Source organism: Lathamus discolor, chromosome 1, assembly GCF_037157495.1.
Source record: "Lathamus discolor isolate bLatDis1 chromosome 1, bLatDis1.hap1, whole genome shotgun sequence".
NCBI lineage: Eukaryota > Metazoa > Chordata > Aves > Psittaciformes > Psittacidae > Lathamus > Lathamus discolor.
In genome coordinates, this window is record NC_088884.1 from 98,739,289 (window position 1) to 98,757,329 (window position 18,041).

Below are 18,041 nucleotides of genomic sequence, written 5' to 3' on the forward strand. Positions count from 1 at the left end.
GTTTTCTTTGAACTTGATTTCTCTTCCTGCCTCCAATCTACTACCACAGAATGTCACACGCTCACTTATGCAACTTCACTCATTTACATTACCTGACTGGTTTTGATGCAACTGTTCGTGCAAGTAAAATGACTCACATTCTTAAGTATTTGAAGATTACATTTTCGATGTAATTCTTTCCCAAAATCTGTCCATTGCATCTGTTTGGACTGTAAGTAACATTTTTTGAAGACTTTAAGTTACTTTCCCTCTTTTATATATCAAACAAACCCTCCAACAAACCCCCATACACAGCCCTAGAGAAAATAAGAATGAGAAAAAGCCAGCTACTGGGTGAACACACAGTTCTTCCACAGAAGGAGCCTGACATAACAGCGTTTGCTCAGCATATATCTGATGAAGCAGTTAGAAACCTTCTAGCTTAACAATTTCCGGGAAAGAGCTCAAGGTTCAGGCGACACACTACACAGAGTAAGATGTGTGTAGCTGCCAGCAGTGCGCAATAACACCTGTGTGCTGGACTCATTAAAGATTTAAGCAGAGCAGTCACGTGTACACTGGAAAATGGCTGACAACTGCCATGCCTAATGCCTGTCTCCAGAACATTGAAAAAAGAAAGTAAAATGGAGTTACCTTTGGATGAGGAGGATGGCACCTTCACCAACATTTCTTTGGCAGATGATTCAGGTAAGAAACTACAGTAATTTACTGATACAATACCAGTTCCACAGGGTTAATACTAGTACTGGAGTACTGGGGGAGCACACAAATCTGTAGATCCTGATTATCAGGTTTTAGATAATGCCCTCAAGTAAACTTTTCTAGTTGTAGAGTTGAATAAGCCTTGTGATTAGTTGAGAATTGAGATTTTGGGGGTATGGAGCATACGACAGTTTTGACATGATAGCATATGGTAATATACATTTGAGCACATACAGCCTATCACTGTCTAGAATGAAAAAGTTAAAGAAATGTTAACTTAGGTGTTACTACTGTCAAAGAAAATACAGATAATGCTGGCCTTTCCTCCTGAATATGGGATGATAATCTTTGACATACAGCAGTGAGAGCTCACAAAAAGTGATGGAAATTAATCGGTAATGGAAATAATCTGATTCATTTAAATCCCCGCTATTAAGCATTTAATTCTTTTAAAAGAAACTGAAAAAACAAAGACTGCCCTCTCCCTCCCCATCCCATCCTTCTATCTTATGGAATAAAAATTATTTGGAATGGGAAGGAAGATAGTTCTACATACTGGAAAAATTAAGTGAGTTAATATGAATTGATAATAAATTATTTAGAAAGGCATGGCTAGAGTATCAACCTGACCATGTTATCATGGCTGCTGTAGAGCTGTGCTAATTTACACTACCTAGGAATCTGGATTACTCATTAATGAATAATACAAGTCCTATTCTTCCCCTCCACCCCCTTTTTTTTTTAGTCTCCTATATAAAAAAACCCAACAAAACAACAAAACAAAACCACACACACACACAAAAAAAAAACACAAAAAAACCAAAACATAACAAAAAAAAAAAAAAATCCCAAACCCCCAAACAAACAAACAAACGTGTTGATCTTATTTTTAGAAAACAACTCTCTAGAAATCAGTGTGAAGGTGCTGAACTGGAGGTTTGAATGCACTTCGTTTATATGGTATATAGCTTAATGACATCAAGATGTGGTTGACCCAGACTGTTCACGTGATGATAACCTGGCAGAGTTTGGTCCAAGTTGTGCAGTAATGAAGGGCTCTCTTGGCTGTGAATCCCACTCTTTCCCTGAAGCATGCTGTAGAATAGTAAAGGAACTGTTTCATGCACAGCTGGTAACACGGCAAGAAACAGATGAGGGGCAGCATACAGCAGCAAGATTGTCTGGTCTTTGCTGAGCATGCAGAAGTAGCTGAGTTAGGGATGACTTCATAATACTGGACGTGTTTGAATCTACCCTGTCTCACAGATGAGCATTTTTGCTACATTGCTTTCTTAGTCTTTCAGAATATGTAAGTCTCTTTCTTTAGAAGGCAAACACCCACTAGCCTCCTGTACTGCTAACCTCAGCACCCTCACAGCTTGGAACATGTTAATACACATGAGAAAACAGAGGCGGAAAGTTCAAACTCTCTTGTTCAAGTACCAGCTGACACTGGTTGACTCAAGTCAACCGAGGCATTCAGGGTTTAATACTCACTTGACAGATGTCACTGCTATAAAAGTAGCTGCTCAGCAACAGTGCAAATAAGACTCTACTGCACATCAGAAACTGAGCACTTAAAATTTACTAGACTCTTGACTGCAGTAGCACACCCGAAGTCAGAGAAAGATCACGTTCACAACACAAAGAGGACCATACACAAGGCTTCTTTATGCAAGATCTGCTACCAAAACCAGAGTTTTTCCCCTAGTAGTGAAGAGGTGGGGGCAGACACTCAAAAGTAAACGGATATCATCAGAGTAACTGAAAATAAGTTACATTTTCAGGCAGCTTTTAGCTTGAAGGCGTAGAGGGAGAAGACAGTAAGACTCCTGGTGAACATGATAACTCTGGTCCATTTCTTCTGCCAGATGGCAACACCTGGAGGCTAGAGAGAAAGGTGTAAGAAAATTCCTAACCTAGAATATGAAGAGACTATCATATACTTTGTAGGAAACAGTCTTCCTTATCACTTCCAGTTGAAGTTAAGACTAGTTACAGTAACTCTGACCAGAAGTTAAACAAAAGTTAGCACAGAAGCTCACAAACAGAATGGGCCTTACAGCTTTAACTGTAAAGATGGAGAAGAGCATCAACTCCAGAAGAGCAGGGAGGACAAAAGTTTTACATGGTGGGAGATAAAAGATTCCTTAGGATGGACAACAGCAAGCTCAAGCAAGGAATAAGGAAACTAGACTTGCAATACAGAGATCATAAGTACACTTTGCCTGAGGATGGTCTGATGTTTTAACTACATGTAATTATATGTTAAGTAGTATCACAAAGATGCGCTGGTTTTAATGAACTCAAGTATGTCTACAATTGCATTGGGCCTGCCCCCAGTTTCTTAAAACATGCTGGAAGAGATACTAAACAGACAAGTAGAACAATGTGCTACGCACGTACAATCTGAAGCATAATCAGGATACAGCCTTCATGTCAAAGTTTCCTTAGTAGAGTGAAAATCCATTGTGGCAAAACAACGGGGGTTACTGAGCCTGATTAGCTGAGTGCAATGCATGAATATTTAATAGCCATTGCTCTTTCAAAACAGCAGCATTTCTCTACTGGTTAAATACACAAATATTAAAAATAAATCAAGACGGATGCAAAATGGTAGCAAGGTAGAAACTTCTCAATAAGTATTTTAATAGCAATATCAAAAGTGCATGAAGTCAAGGAAAGTATTCATTAACAGCATTTGTGACCATATTTTCACCTTTAATGAAAGTAATACCTTTTCATTTAGAAACTCAAGGACCTGATAAAGTTCCCTCAAAAAAGGACCTACTCAAACAAAATCACAAAGGAAATTAAACAAAAAGTAAAGCAAAACAGTGAGATGATGCCCAACAGCTGGAAAAAAATCTTATTGTTCCTATGATCAGTGCTGTATAAGTAAATCAAGGCTCTCTTTGTTCACTGCAAAGAAGCTCTTAACTTCTCAAATATGCTTTACAGAAAGCCAACATTAACAACAACATTCCTCATGTAAAACCCTCCTTTTAAAAGGCAGATACAAACCTCTAAAGGTTTCAGCCTAACTTACAGAAAGGCAAAACAGCTTTTCATCTAATTAAACTACCAGTAAAGCTTTACGGAACCTCACCAAACATCCTTCCACAAAATCTGGTGGCAAACCTACAGGTGATGATTACAAGCAGGACCAAACTCTTCATAGGCCAACATCATGCCATATATATATTGGTATTCACATACCAATGTTTTTCCCCAGCTGAATGCTTACAGTTTACTTCACCTGATGAGGTCCCATTCTCATTCAGGAACTCAGGCACCACCAAAGCACATGCAATAAGTAAGGATGCAGGCAACAGATAGATAGACCAACGTAAACCAAGATAGCTGCTAAATTTGTAGAACCTGATTTGGTTGGGAAAAAGTGCAAACTAAGAACTACTCAAATTCCGCATTTGACTGTAATTGTAAATTAGGAAGCGCAAGGATGTGCACAAGGCTAAAGAAGCCTTCTGAGGTTACTCAAGAAAGAGTAACAAGAAATTCAAAGAATTCTGGTGTAAAGCAACACCAGTTTAAAAAAAAACAAAACTTCCCAGGGTCTGTCATTTCTGCAGAGAAACAAAATTATGAAGATTTGATATAAAGGGTCTTGAGTTAGTATTGCAAGGAAAAAGAATTAAGCCATTTGTATTCCTTTTTGTCTTTTTCTTTATGACAATAATTAAAGTAGAAAACAGTACAGTTCAAATAGCAAACTCATCTCAGAAATATGTACAATACCTTCTTCTGTTAGCAAAAAGAATACATTTCTATTCTGGTGTTGAACAGTGAAGCCTCTGTCACCAGTCAGCTCATGTAGGTGCCTCTTGCGCCTGTAACCTTGCCAAAAAGGAAGTGAAAGGCTTGTTGGCTTGCACTGTGTACCATGGAAAAAACAGGATGTACACCAGAGGCTTAGGAGTAAAATGTCTGAAAACATTTGGCGTTAGCTGCAGTGACTTAGAATCTGAGTCCAGAGCAATAAAATTCTCTCGTGCAGTTTTGTACCTGTACATATATATGCATTCAGGTAAGCTATTAATGATGCTTTATATCTTAGGAGATTGTTGCTGTTTTAAGCAAAAAATGCTCTTTCAGTGAAACTGTATAAATTAATTCCTTTTGCCAGCAAAATCAGCTAGAGATGATGCTACTCTTATTTCTTAAGTAGTAACCAGTCACATAGCCACGCTAATTTGCTCACACTTACATGTTATTAGTATTCAGCACATTGATTTTACCCCTCCCAGTGAGTGAGGAAACCACAGAGAAGCAAATGCTGCCAGACCCCTATCAAACAAAAAACAGCTCCTGGAAATAACCCCTAGACAAGACCTGCCACGCTAACAACTTACAGAACACAGAAATGACACTTTCTAACACAAGGGTTAACAGAAAATCCTACAGGCTGATAAAAGCAAGAATTGTTATAAAATGGCTTGAATTGGCCATCTCCAGCCAAAGGGGACACCAAGCATACCCCTACAATGCAAGGTAGTCTTTGGATACTCTACATACATGCACAGGCATTGTATGAGATCCAATACCATAGAATCCTAGAATGGTTTGGGTCAGAAGGGACCTTAAAGCTCATTCAGTTCCAACCCACTGCCATGGGCAGGGACACCTTCCACTAGACCAGGTTGCTCCAAGCCCCATCCAGCCTGGCCTTGAACACTGCCAGGGATGGGGCAGCCACAATTTCTCTGGGCAGCCTGTGCCAGTGCCTCACCACCCTCATAGTGAAGAGCTTTCTAATACCTAATCTAAATCTCTTCCAGTTTAAAGTCACTTTCCCTTGTCCTACCACTACATGCCCTTGTAAAGTGTATACATCTGAGTATATTGCAGTACAAACCTAAGGAAGCATTTATGCAAACGTTTAACATGAACCCAGTAGCACTGTGCAGACTAAAGACACCATCTGCTCTCTGCTGACAGCACCTCTGCACTGCTAACAGCAAAGGCTCAGATAAAGACAACGTTCTCAAGAGAAAAACCAAAAAACATCTTACACGTGTTAACTTCTGAAAAGGAGTTTCAGCCTGGTGTTCATGTTCAGAGTTAATGAAAGAAAATACTACAGTCAGAAAACTGCAACCATGCAAAGAAGAATGAACCCTCAACAGTATACGTACTGAAATAGAAACAGTAGGTAAACCAGAAACTCTTGGAATTACTCCTCTGTTTTAGCTACAACAGAATGGGAGCCAAGCTGTCTGGTTTACATTCTGTCCCACAGTTTAATGTAAAGGATTTTCCCACTTTGCTCATTTGGAATGGTTTAGACAACAAACTGCAAATGTAATGCAGTGAGCAAGGTGGAATTTCTACAGCAGAGAGGTGCTCTTCTCCAAGATGAGCCTGCAGAATTTACACGCACCCCCTCCTTACAGTATAAACCACAGCAAACTCCTCACCAGGTACCCACCTGCAGACTCTGGCCATGTTTTTCACCTGCAGTCGAAGTGCTGGAGACTGTCTTGCTAGAAAGAATTAGAACCTGTTGAATGCCAGGTTTGCCACACAGAAAATACAGCAAGCAAGATACTAATAGGGTGAGAAGCACCCATCATTTTAGAAGCAGCAATCAAGAAGAGTTATTAACAAGCTCCTAAAGCCCAGCCACCACCTGAAAGGACTGCTTGCAGGGTTAAAAATGCCTTTTGTAGAGAAGGTGATATACTTCTAAATAAACCAGCTAATGGAACTGAGAACAACAGAATCATCCAGTGCAAACAGACTGCAGGGCTCTAATTAGAATACGTTCTCATAATTTGAGCAGCATTCAGTCTAATCAGAATTTATCCAATTGTGAGGTTAAAAAAGTTATTACCATGATGTTAATAATATTGTGGAGATACCCAGAAGATGTAGATACTAGAAATACACACTGTCTGAAGTGTATTTAAAAATACAGTAGAGGGCACACTTCCCAAATGTTTTTACCTTCCTGATTTATCCACACAGCATCAAATCATTTATTTGTAAGTCATTTATGTCATCAAATAGTTTGGGTTTGAAGGGACCTTAGAGATCATCTAGTATTCCTGCAACATACAGGTACAATATGGATATATTTCACTGCAATATGGTTCAAGCTACACAGTACCTATAAAGATATTACAGGTTATGCAGTCCAGTTACTTCAGTGAAGCCACTAAAATTAGCTCAGGTCCTGCATGTTGTCTTTACTGTGGCTGACAGACTGTCCTACAGGGTCTGAAGGGAGCACAGGGGTTATTCTCTCCAGGAAACCCATACACAGAAATAAGCGTGTTGGTTTGGAGCTACTGTTGCTACTAGGTGAGAGCAACTATGTGAAATTACTTAGGTTTGTGTGTGATGTGGACTCTAACGCTGAAAGATCCAGGACCAGGGAGCTAAATCAAAGGTTTCTTGGTCTCATCACTGTTGTGCAAAAGACTAACCAACCTGTCATACTGGAATGGGCCTGGCCACGTCTATGCAGCGCTGAACTAGAGTGGATAAATGCTGCTAGATTCCGGCTGGGGGGCTGCCTTCTCCAAGAGTGCCACATCTGAGCACCCTGCAGTTAACTGCGGCCTTAGGCATACTTGGTTTTCTCTAGCATCAGGCTTTGCCAGCCTACCTACACTTGGAGGAGTTAGTTACACATTGAGGAACACCTGCCTTTCCTCAGTTTCTTCTGAGCACAACAGCCTCCAAACACTGGCTGCACACCACCGTTCTGGACAGGCGCACTAGCCTAGGGGCACAAAATCAGCTGTCAGAAAAACGTTGCTATTAACCTAGCTGCGCACTCGCACGTTGCTTCCATTACTTTACATGCAATTCGGTGGTGTTTAACGGGCAAGTCCTGCCAACGGTTAGGAACGCCCGCGAGCGGGCTGAGGCGCCAGGGGGCTCCCTCGCTCCACGCCCCTCAGCAAGGGGCGGGCAGGAGGCGGTGTCAAGCCCTGCCATTACGTGAGGGGGTGGGCATATCTTCCAGCCTCGGCGCCGCGCCGCCCCACCGGCGAGTACCGGCTCTGAGGATACCGGCGGAACCGGACGGGCCCCGCCGGCCAGGAGGGAAAGAAGGAGGCTAGGAGGGAGTAGCCGGGACGCGCGGCCCATAAAGGGCCCTGAGGGGCGGCCCCCAGGGCTCCTCCCTTCTGTCAGTGAGGCGCCGAGGTCCTGCCCCTCCTCCCTGCCGCGCAGCTCCCATTGGCTGGCGCGGGCGCGGCCGTGTGCGCGCGCAGGGCCAGCTGCCGGGGTGCGGGCGGCGCAGGCGCGGCGGGAGGCGCACAGCTGCGGCCGGGCCGGGGCAGGGCGCAGCCCGCTGGGAGGCAGCGGCAGGTGAGGAGCGGGCGGGCCCGGGTGGCCGCGGGGAGGATGCTCCTAGCCGCGGGGTGCGTGGTGGGCAGTGCTGCAGCTCCCCCGTCCAGCGGGCCCGAGCACTGCCGGCAGCCGTTCGCGTCCCGCGCTCCAGCGAAGGGCAGGGCTGCGGATGAGGCGCAAGGGGCCCGCGTCCTGCAGGCCCGGTCTCCGCGCCCCGGCTGCCTGTGACAACGGGGATGGAGGGGTCATGGGGGTGGTGAAGGGGCTCTCCTGCTCCTGTGCTTCTTTAACGGCCAATTCGAGAAAGAGCGGTGCCGGGAAAAAGGCATTCACATCATTAAAACACAGAGTTAGTGATGCACTAGGGTGAGCAGTTCAAGAATTATATACCACATAAGGCTCAAGGAAAAATAATCAACGACTGTTAAAAGATGGTATTCTGGTTTAGGATTAAGTGGTAGCTTTTCAACATAAGTGAGGAAAATGCATGGAAAAAATATGAATGTAAAGGCAGGTCCATTAGCAGTTGCATCAGTGTTATTTTTCTCTTTTTAAGCAGAGCATCTGTCAAGAATACCCCCTTCAAAGGCAGAAAGAGGCCACGCTACAATGATGAATGCCGACATGGATGGTATCTTACTGCTTTTCCATATTATTTTTTCTATTTAATTTCCAACTGTTACAGAGGTTGCACTAAACCCCATATGATTTATTGCAGCTGTTGAGGCTGAGAATCAGGTGGAATTAGAAGAGAAAACACGCCTTATTAATCAAGTGTTGGAACTGCAGCACACACTTGAAGGTTAGCAGTTTGACATGCAAGATTTTTCACAAACACACACGAATAAGCAAGAGAAGAGAACCTTGGTTTTCTTGCTCTACCTTAGCCAGTGCCCAGAAGTATGGTGCTTGCCCAGGTGAAGGTACATAAGCAAGGTCTTAGAAATACTTTATTTTTTTTTCCTCTCGTTATGCAATATAACATTTGCTCAACTCCTATAATCCAAAAGCAGAAGGGGTGATAGAGTTAAATGTGCCCAAGCTTCTTAGCTGACAAACATCTGAGTCTGCTCCTACCTGTACTGTTGTATCCAGGTAGTTCAGTTTGCAACAGCTTAATTCAGAAATTGAAGAGATTAATAAAAGTACAGATGAGCAGTTAGTTTGTGTATCAAGTTTGTCACCATACTAGACTACAAAATGATACAGAGGAAATGGGCTTCAGCCAAAATTTGAAAGTAGCACAAGATAACACCTTATGGCAATGTTTCCCACAGTTAAAACTATTCACAGTTTATGCAGGCACATAGGACATACTCATTGTATACAACAGTGTCTAATATGTTTCTTATAATATCACCTCTGCAGATCTCTCAGCACGAGTAGATGCTGTTAAGGAAGAAAACTTGAAACTGAAATCAGAAAACCAAGTTCTTGGACAGTATATAGAAAATCTGATGTCAGCCTCTAGTGTTTTCCAAACAACTGACACAAAAAGCAAAAGGAAGTAAGGGTTGACTGACAGATGATGTCATTGTATTGCTGCTGTCTTCTTTTGTTTGTTTGTTTTAATTGGCATAGGCTACATGAGCTAAAATACCTTAGTTTGTGGCTTTACTGGATACCTGAAGATGAAGAGCTCTGGTGATAAAACACAATGAAGAACATTATCATGAACAAGAGAGATAAGTTTGTGTAGTATTAAGATTAAGCAATGTGCACATGTAGTGTAGAGACTTACTAAACTTTTGTATTTGTTCTAAAAATGAGCATATCTTGTTAACAGTTGGATTCAGTTTGTCAGGTTAAACAGAAGTCTGATGGCACTCTTTGAAGTCTTAGGGTAGTATTCTCAACTAGCAAGATAATACAGTTATATTGTGTTGAAACCTCATTTCATAAAAATGTTCAAAGTCTCATTGCATCACCTTTTCCACCTTAAATATATTATAGATTAGATCTGCAAAGCAATTTTAAACAAAAATCTAGAAACCAGTTAAGAATTTCTGTGAAGGAAATACCAGTATGACACCATTTGCAGGGCTTGTGTACAGAAAAACACCTAAGATTTTTTGCAAAGGGGGAAGGTAAGAGAAGAGGAACAAGGATAAGCAACCTTAATCAAGGAAATACCAAACTGAAGCAGCATCAGAGCATTTGTAGTTTGCAAGATGCACACTTCAAACCATTTTCAGTTTCCTGTTTCCTCAAAGAATGGTCACAGCATCATGATCCTCCTGAAGGTTTTTAGTTGTGTGATGAAGAGTTAAATAAAAATCCAGGTAATATACCTTACAGAAACAGGTGGTCAACAACTGCAGAACAATCTGCAGTGAGGAACCAAGCACAAGTCTCTCCTTCCCACCTTTTACCTTCCTTCTGAAGTGCCAAACTCATCTTTGCTTCAGGCCTTAGAGCAACTGTTTTCCTGCCCCAGAGCCTGAGCTTGTGAAATACCTTTCAAGGCAAAGCACAGAAACAGGTATCTTAAGGCGGAATACTGCAGTGGAAGAAAGGTGGCTTTTGCTGCTCAGATTTGTGCTGCTCTGAGCAAAGCCTAGTGTCAAGATGCCCTGTTTTTTACTGGCTTGCCAGTTTGTTAATAAGTTTGTCAGAGGAGCTCAGCCCAGGTTGTGGGTCTGAATATTTCTCATAGAAGCAGTACATCTAGCATAATCAGTATTAACAGAGAGACTGAAAAACAAACAACAATGTACATTTTAGCAGTACTCAGTTGCGCATTTCATCTTGCAATACAGCAGCATTGCAGACCTTACTTACGGGAGTAATGCAGAACTGAGTTCTGTCTCTTCAGTAATGAAGCCGTTGTACTTTCAACAAAAGAAAACCGCTAGTTAAAGGATCTCTTCCAACCTTGGTGTGATGAATTCTATGAGATAAAGCTGCAGGAATGGAATTAGTAGGTCTAATAGTAGAATAAATCCCTCTCAAACCCAAAGTTTCTTGGCAGCTAAGCACTGCTGTGTGTCAAGTGTAAGCTGACATTGGGAGGCTCCCCCTTGCCAAAGGAGGGGTTTCCCATTTCTCCCCATTTAAGATAGCTGTACAGCACTCACCAGAGTGTCAGCAAAGTCAAATGAGTGCAAACAGGGCACTAACAGTTCAGTCTTGAGGGCTGATTACAAGTCTGAGGCAAGAAAGATGGAGAAAAGTTTTACCCACCAAGGCACAAGTGGCTGATACCATTTGTGTCATCGCATCCTGTAAACATCCAGAAGTATTTTTAATCTTACAGACTACTTTCTCACTGGAATTCTAAATTCATCCAGTAATTGCTAGCAGGTAGAGCAGATCACATGGTTAGTCCAGGGTTTGAGCATTAAAAAAAGACTACTAGCACCAAGCACTTGACTTAAGATTGCCTTGTATTACAGCCATCCCAGCTTTAAAGCCACATCACTGCACATCGCCATCTGCACTGTAGGGGATCAAGTGGAAACAGAGCATGCGCTTGTTAGACTGCAGCAATTTCCCGAGATCAAGTAATCTTAAAATCATGGTTTTGTATTGTAAGAATGGATAGTGATATTTTAATCCATCAGTGTGTATATAGTAGCCATTTCATCTATGTACCATTTACATCCCAGTACTGTGGCCTTCATTTAACTTATTAACATTTTAAAGATGTTGTATTTCTGACTTTACACTAAATAAAAACTTTTGATTTGTCTCAATTAGTTTGGTTTAACATTTGTAAACTCTAAAACTTCTCTTAACTCTCTCCAGCTCTGCCGTCATCTTAATAGTTTCTGTGCAGCCAAAATATCTGAAAGACTAGATGTAATTAGCAAGTGTTAAGAGTAAACCTGGGTTAATTGATATGTTTTCATCAAAGCTTCCAGTTCCAAACTCACCTGGTGTTTCCACCCATGAATTTTGAATTTCTGTATACTTTTCTGTTCTGGCTAAAGGAAGAAGAAAAAGGATTCGTAGATTGTATCTAGCATTGTCAAAGCTAAAACTTGCATCTCTCCGTGTGGGAGAACTTTAAGCCAAGTTAAAAGAGATTTGACCTTTTCTTACACAGGTAGTGAGCTCTACATTAGACAGAAACCAGAATTACTTCATCATATCTTCATGAAGGTGAAAGCTAACAGAGGAGTAGCTTCAGTTATAATTAAAGAGGCCTCAGTCTCCTATGTAGCCACCCCTGAATTTAAGAAATAGTCTGGGATTGGGCATCATCAATAAGACTGCTTTTACTAAGTCATGATGTAGCTGGTGTGTTTGCAGGCTGCAGAGGTCTGATACTCACGGGGTTCCAAAGAGGACTGACAGTTTTAATAGCAAGGCATCCTGGAACTGGGTTATCATTAGTCTGTTACTTTCAAAGTGCTTTCAAGCAGCCATGATAGCAAGATCAAGTCTTTTTCCTGAAAAACCTGTTCAAATACAAATGGAATACACACAGGAACTGTGGGGAAACCTCACTTGTAAGGTTCTTTTGCCTGGCTTTCTAGGCCTATAGCCTCAAACCCCCAAAGCTCTGATATTTCTCCCCTAATTACTAGCATAAGACTAGATCCAGGTAAGCTGATGTGCAGAAAGATACCTTCTATCTCTGGGTAATCAAGGTCATTAAGTCAGTATTTAAGTGAGATAGGCCTTATAGAGAGTCAGTATTACTGCAAACACCATACTTGAGTCATGGCCTCATCAGATCATTTTACCCATAATAAATAGCTCCTTGTTTACTGAAGTGAGGTATAAGCAAAGATGCTGATGGGGCATTAATCAAGACCTTATGGGAACCTTACTAAAAACTCTAAGGGAAGACTAGCAACCCCTCTGGGAGTGACCAGTCCCTGGGATAACTGTATCACACCAAACAACCCCTTCCTCCACCCCACCAAAAAAAAAACCAAAAAAAACCAAAACAACCCAACAAAAAAACACAAACCAAAAAAACCCACCCCAACAAAACAGATAAATACTACCCCCAAAACCACAGCTGAATGCTGTAAAAAAATCTAAAGGACTTTTACCAGGCTCAGACAAGACACATTCAATAGAAGCGCTGAAGTGTTCCCTGACAGCTCACAGTAGTTGTTATTAGCAGGGTAACAGTTTCTAACAGCTGGTAACAACTTCTACCTATTGGTCACAAGTGTCAGGAAAGAGGAGGAATCTGGACTCTTCACTTAACATTTTGAGTTTAGACCCTAAATAAAGACGAGGGAACATGCGTTAAACCAAACAAAAAACCAACACAAAAAAACTCCAACAAAATCACAACCGATCAACCAACCAACCAACACATCCCACCAAAACCCTTCTAACTCTTAACAAAACCAGAGGCCTTTCCACATAGTTCACACAAAATAAGAGTCCAATATAATTAACGTTCAAATAGTTCAGCACAAGCACTTGAAGGCACTAGCTTCTGGATAAGGGTTAATTAACTGTTCATTTGTTAGAGGCTGCCATGGAATATATGCTAACCCAATTTGCTGTGAAAATACTTCAGAGGTTTCTGGTGACTGCAGTTTTTATTGTTAGTTTTAAATATACAGCTGAACTTCAACAAAACATTTCTTTTACAATATGCAGTTTATTTAAACTATGTTACGAGAATGCCCAGTTACATCTGTAAAAAACTGAATCCATCAAAAATTCTTATCTATATTAATAAATTCCATGTTAAGCAAGAGTTATTAAATATTATTAGGAGGCAGTGTACACTTAGCAAGTATTCTATAAACAGAGGTTATACCACTCTGGCTTGGAACATGAGAACTATAAAAGTTTGAAAAAATCATCTGTATATGTCACTTTTGCAGTTTTGATACTGCATTCAGAAGTAAACCAAGTCACATCAATTATCGCATGTTCTAGGAGTATTCTATTTTAAAATAGCTCTTAAAAATAAATTACAATGTCTAAAGTGAACAGGTGACCAGCCATATAACAAGATCAACTAAAATAAATAATTTACAATAGAAATTGTTGCTAGCACTAAATCATACAATTATTGCATTTAGCTCTGCACAGAAAAAAATACCTTTTCTCATAGCAACGTGAACCGCTATAGATGCTACATCTATACTATCATCCTCTTTCAGCTGAAAAGTGTAAACCACTAATTTTGTGCTAGAGCTGCAAAAATATTATAATTTTTCACTTTAAAAAATATTTTGAGTAAGTTATCTCCAACTAATACTAATTTCTAGGAACCTTCAAATCTTAAGGATCTTCACCTTAAGATCAGCTGGCTGACGTGTAATTTCATATTTATTCTGAATTCAAAACATCAGACAACTCCTCACAGATAGTTCTCCTTAAAAAAAGGGAATCAAGGAAGGTTAAAAGAGATTAGAGAATTCAAATACGAACTTAAGTAGCAATGAGCCCTCCTTTTTCCTTCAAATCTCAGGAACTTGCCTGCTGTCAAGGCCCACTGAGGTGACATAGCAAAAGTTACTACCATCTAGATCTACAAATACTAGCTGGAAGTAACTCAGTCCTTCCGTACTCTTCTTTTGCGCACTGATTTCAATGGACTGTCTCCATAACCTGCGTCTTCGTTAGCTTCTTTCACCTGGGGGGGAACAAAAAAAAAAAAAAAAAAATCAGCATTAAAATTTTAAACCAGTTTTGATTATCACAACTGGCATACTAATTTATCCCCCTTCCCCTCACCCCAATCATTGTATCACAAAATGCAACACTTCAGTGATAGGACATTTTTTTCCTAATACTAATCTATCAATAAATAAAGTAAATGGAAGACTTTTTCTTTCTATGTGCAGAAGGAAGAGACCAGTACATCTAAACTGATGTCAGGAATTTGGTTTTGCCCATTTGCTGCCTGGTTTAAAAGCAGGCAACGCATTGCTTTCTCACTTGCCTGCATCACCTAACGGTAAGCACCTAATTTAGAACGAGCAGCTCACAGACTGTGGTGCAACCTCAGTGAGAATATGGCATACGTGATATCTCCCAAGTAGGTCACGAAGTAACTCATGACTGAAACTTGTACACCCTGAAAATACTCAGAGGGGCAAGACATAACCTCACTGTGACAGCTTGTAATGGCATACACACAGATACTGTTACTACTTTCACAGAGAGCCACATGCATTTTAATGGATTCATCAGATATTGTGTTCCCAGGTAAATTTAAGGAGAAGAAAGTCCCCAAACTTTTTAAAGGAAGAAGAGGAAGTACTGAATAAGAGGTAATTAATGGCTAACTTCAGCGCTGAAACAATGCAATCTCATGTAAGGTACAGTTTCTTAGAGGACTTCTATATGAAAAGGAGTTAAGGTTACATTAAACAACTCCTCTAATCTGGGAAGGGATTCATTTAGTGAGTGGCAAGCACAGTATGACTAACAGAAAAACTGTGGGTGGATCTAAAGCATCTCAGACATACCAGTGTTACTAAATGAAAGGATAACGAGCAGTTGACAAGCAAGAAAAGCACACACAAATTCCATTCTACAACATAATTTTCTGAAAAATATTTTACAGATTATCTGGGGACTGGATTAACCTGCACAAGAAAAATGGAACTGCAGGTGCTGAATTCAAAACCAGTATGGGTCATTTTTATTAAACCCTTAATTTTTTTAACAAAAAAAAAATCTCACTGAAAGGCTATTTGTTTAGAATCACATGCTCCATCAGTTAAGTAGCATGATATAAAGAGACTGACATCTGCTGCAGCAGCCAAATTTAAGACTTATTTAATAACTTGTTAAAAACTATACTCCTGTAAAAATGTTTCATGTTTAGAGACCTGCATGATCACTTCATACTATACCTGTATTTTACAATAAATATCACCTCTTAGCCAAAATTACACAGGAAGAGACATGTTTCACAAACCTATAGAGAGCAGTTGAGGTGTCCAACTCAAACGCACATCCCCCCTCATGATTTGTTTTATGTCTTAACAAAAGAAAAACTCTTGTGGGTAACTGAGCTTAGAAGAGTGATGATGGATGAAGACAAAGCAAAAATAGGGGAAAAACCCCCACAACCTTACCTCGTCTTCTGAACTAGATTTATTTGACTTATCACCTTCTTCTTGACTTGTATCTGCAATGTCATTTTCTTCTTCACCCTCATCTTCTGCAGAAGAAACTAGTTTTACTTGGTAAACAGAACTATATTAAAAATGTAGTATTTCCAGACACACCAGTAAGGAAAGGAGTCAATCTCAGTCTTAGAATGAACTGCTAGTATACAATAACCCTTGAAAACATCTCTAATACAGAGAGTAGAATTCTCACTCAGTAGAAACTGATCACTGTTGAATTTACTAACAAGTTTTAACAGCTTTGGCATTCTCTCTTTTCACGATAGCACATACTTTCAGACTTCTAAGTGACCAACTAAAATGACAACTTTCAGTTGGTTTCCTTCAGGGGGAAAAGGAAAAAAAAAAAAAGCAGCAGCTTTCAGTATTTCGCATGTACTGTATTTTCAGGCTTTAGCAAGAATTACTAAAATCAGTGACCAATAGAATAGATCAAGGTATAACCCTCCCATAGACAGAATGAAAGACTTGTTTTAAAGACTTAATGCATCTGTTATAGCTTTTAAAGGTACATGTATCTAAAGCATTCAGATGTGTTCAACATATGAAATATTCAGAACTGGGAAAATATACATCACTGTCTATAAACACAGAAAGACTGGCAGAAGCACATTAATTTCCTAAAAGTGAAAAATACTGAGAAGAGCCTTACTTTCTGCTTATATTTATCAAATAACTATTAGCTATGGAATGTTACTCACTGGAGGCTGTCAAAGACAAAAAGATGACTCAGAGCACGGCAGGTTATGCATAATCAAAGATAACTGGCTGTAATTATTGGCAATGCAATCCACAAAATAGTCCTATTCATATCTTTACAAATCAATCAAACAGCAAGCTGGCTTGCTCGTCATACCATCTTCAGCAGTATCTTCATTTCCTTTTTCTTCTTCTAATTCTATTTCATCATCATCTAACTCCTCTCCCTCCTGGTCTAGTTCTCCTTTCATAATTGGTTTAGATACATCAGGTTTTTTAAAGTCAATATCTTCATCTGTTTTCTACAACAAATTAAAAACCAATATACACTTAAAACTCTAAGAATTAAACAAAAGCCACTGTAAGCTAAGTAATATCAACGGCATATTGAAAGCGTGTAATGTTGCACAGATGATCACAGTTTTCAGATAAAGTATTAAGAATAAAATCAAATAAAAATATAGTAAGTTTCTCTTACCTTTGTTGGCCAGCAGAACAACACCCCTAGACCAACGGGGAGAGCTAAAGTCAAGATGTAAAGAACCCAGAGCCATGGGTGGTCTTCTGCAGCAGTCACCAGTTGACTAAACATACCAGGCTACATTAAAAACAATTATTAATTTTGCATATACATCCCTCTCAACACTTAAGTTTACAAAGTGTATTGTAAATATTTTAAGCTTTATGTTGCCTAAAGAAAGCCCTTCTTTACCTCTATCTTTTAATGACTAAAACAATATTGGATTTTAATACCAGTAAAGTAACAACTTGACAGACCACAAATGAATAGCAGGTGCTAAGTAAGAAGGAACAAACCTGGTACTCCAAATGTACTAAACTGGCCACTACTCAATTTTGCAAAGCGACATTTGGAGTCTTGGCAAGCTCACACTTAACACCCTTCCTAGCTACTTTGTTTTTATCCCCTACTGTGCTAACTTGGCTGGAAGCTCCCAAAGCATCAAAACCTCAGGGCAGCAGACAGCCTCCTGAAGAGCAGTGTCTTGCTCCATCTGTACTACCATGTGCTCTCCTTCGACAGCCAGTTATTCAGGGAGTAAACTGTCCTCCCAGCCCAGTTCTGACTTATAAAGTAGAGGGAGGTAGGTAGGCCAAGTGCCTAGTCCAGCAAGACCCCTGGAAAGGGTACATCAGAAACAAAGGCAGGAAGTTTGAGAGGCACAGTAGAGCGAGAGGACTCAAAGGGAATTTTTTTTATCTATTGTGTGTATATAGGCATAGATACAGGTC

At 40.2% G+C, this 18,041-nt stretch overlaps 2 protein-coding genes across 11 annotated transcripts in view; one reads left to right on the forward strand and one right to left on the reverse strand.

Moving 5' to 3' along the window:
* Positions 1 to 535: 535 nt before the first annotated feature.
* On the forward strand, positions 536 to 11,720 carry SCOC (short coiled-coil protein). Of its 4 annotated transcripts, none has more exons than XM_065687535.1 (4): positions 536 to 687; positions 8,582 to 8,656; positions 8,744 to 8,827; positions 9,394 to 11,720. In XM_065687535.1, the coding sequence occupies exons 1-4, from the start codon at positions 588 to 590 to the stop codon at positions 9,534 to 9,536; spliced, it is 402 nt and encodes a 133-aa protein (XP_065543607.1). In that variant the 5' UTR covers positions 536 to 587; the 3' UTR covers positions 9,537 to 11,720. The 4 variants fall into 4 exon arrangements, with proteins under 4 accessions (XP_065543607.1, XP_065543612.1, XP_065543634.1 ...); XM_065687540.1 differs by having other exon boundaries at positions 8,585 to 8,656; XM_065687562.1 differs by lacking the exon at positions 536 to 687 and adding an exon at positions 7,866 to 8,043.
* A 1,857-nt stretch (positions 11,721 to 13,577) lies between these two features.
* Positions 13,578 to 18,041, reverse strand: part of CLGN (calmegin) — a 28,188-nt gene continuing 23,724 nt past the window's right edge. For 4 of the 7 annotated variants that reach the window (XM_065687612.1, XM_065687619.1, XM_065687575.1 and 1 more), the window contains 4 exons: positions 17,269 to 17,388; positions 16,948 to 17,092; positions 16,038 to 16,135; positions 13,578 to 14,584 (listed from right to left, as the gene is read on the reverse strand). In XM_065687612.1, coding sequence (XP_065543684.1) covers positions 14,504 to 14,584; positions 16,038 to 16,135; positions 16,948 to 17,092; positions 17,269 to 17,388 — 444 coding nt within the window. In that variant the 3' untranslated portion in view covers positions 13,578 to 14,503. The remainder of the gene's footprint in view (positions 14,585 to 16,037; positions 16,136 to 16,947; positions 17,093 to 17,268; positions 17,389 to 18,041) is intronic. The other 3 variants (XM_065687602.1, XM_065687589.1, XM_065687595.1) reach the window with 2 other exon arrangements.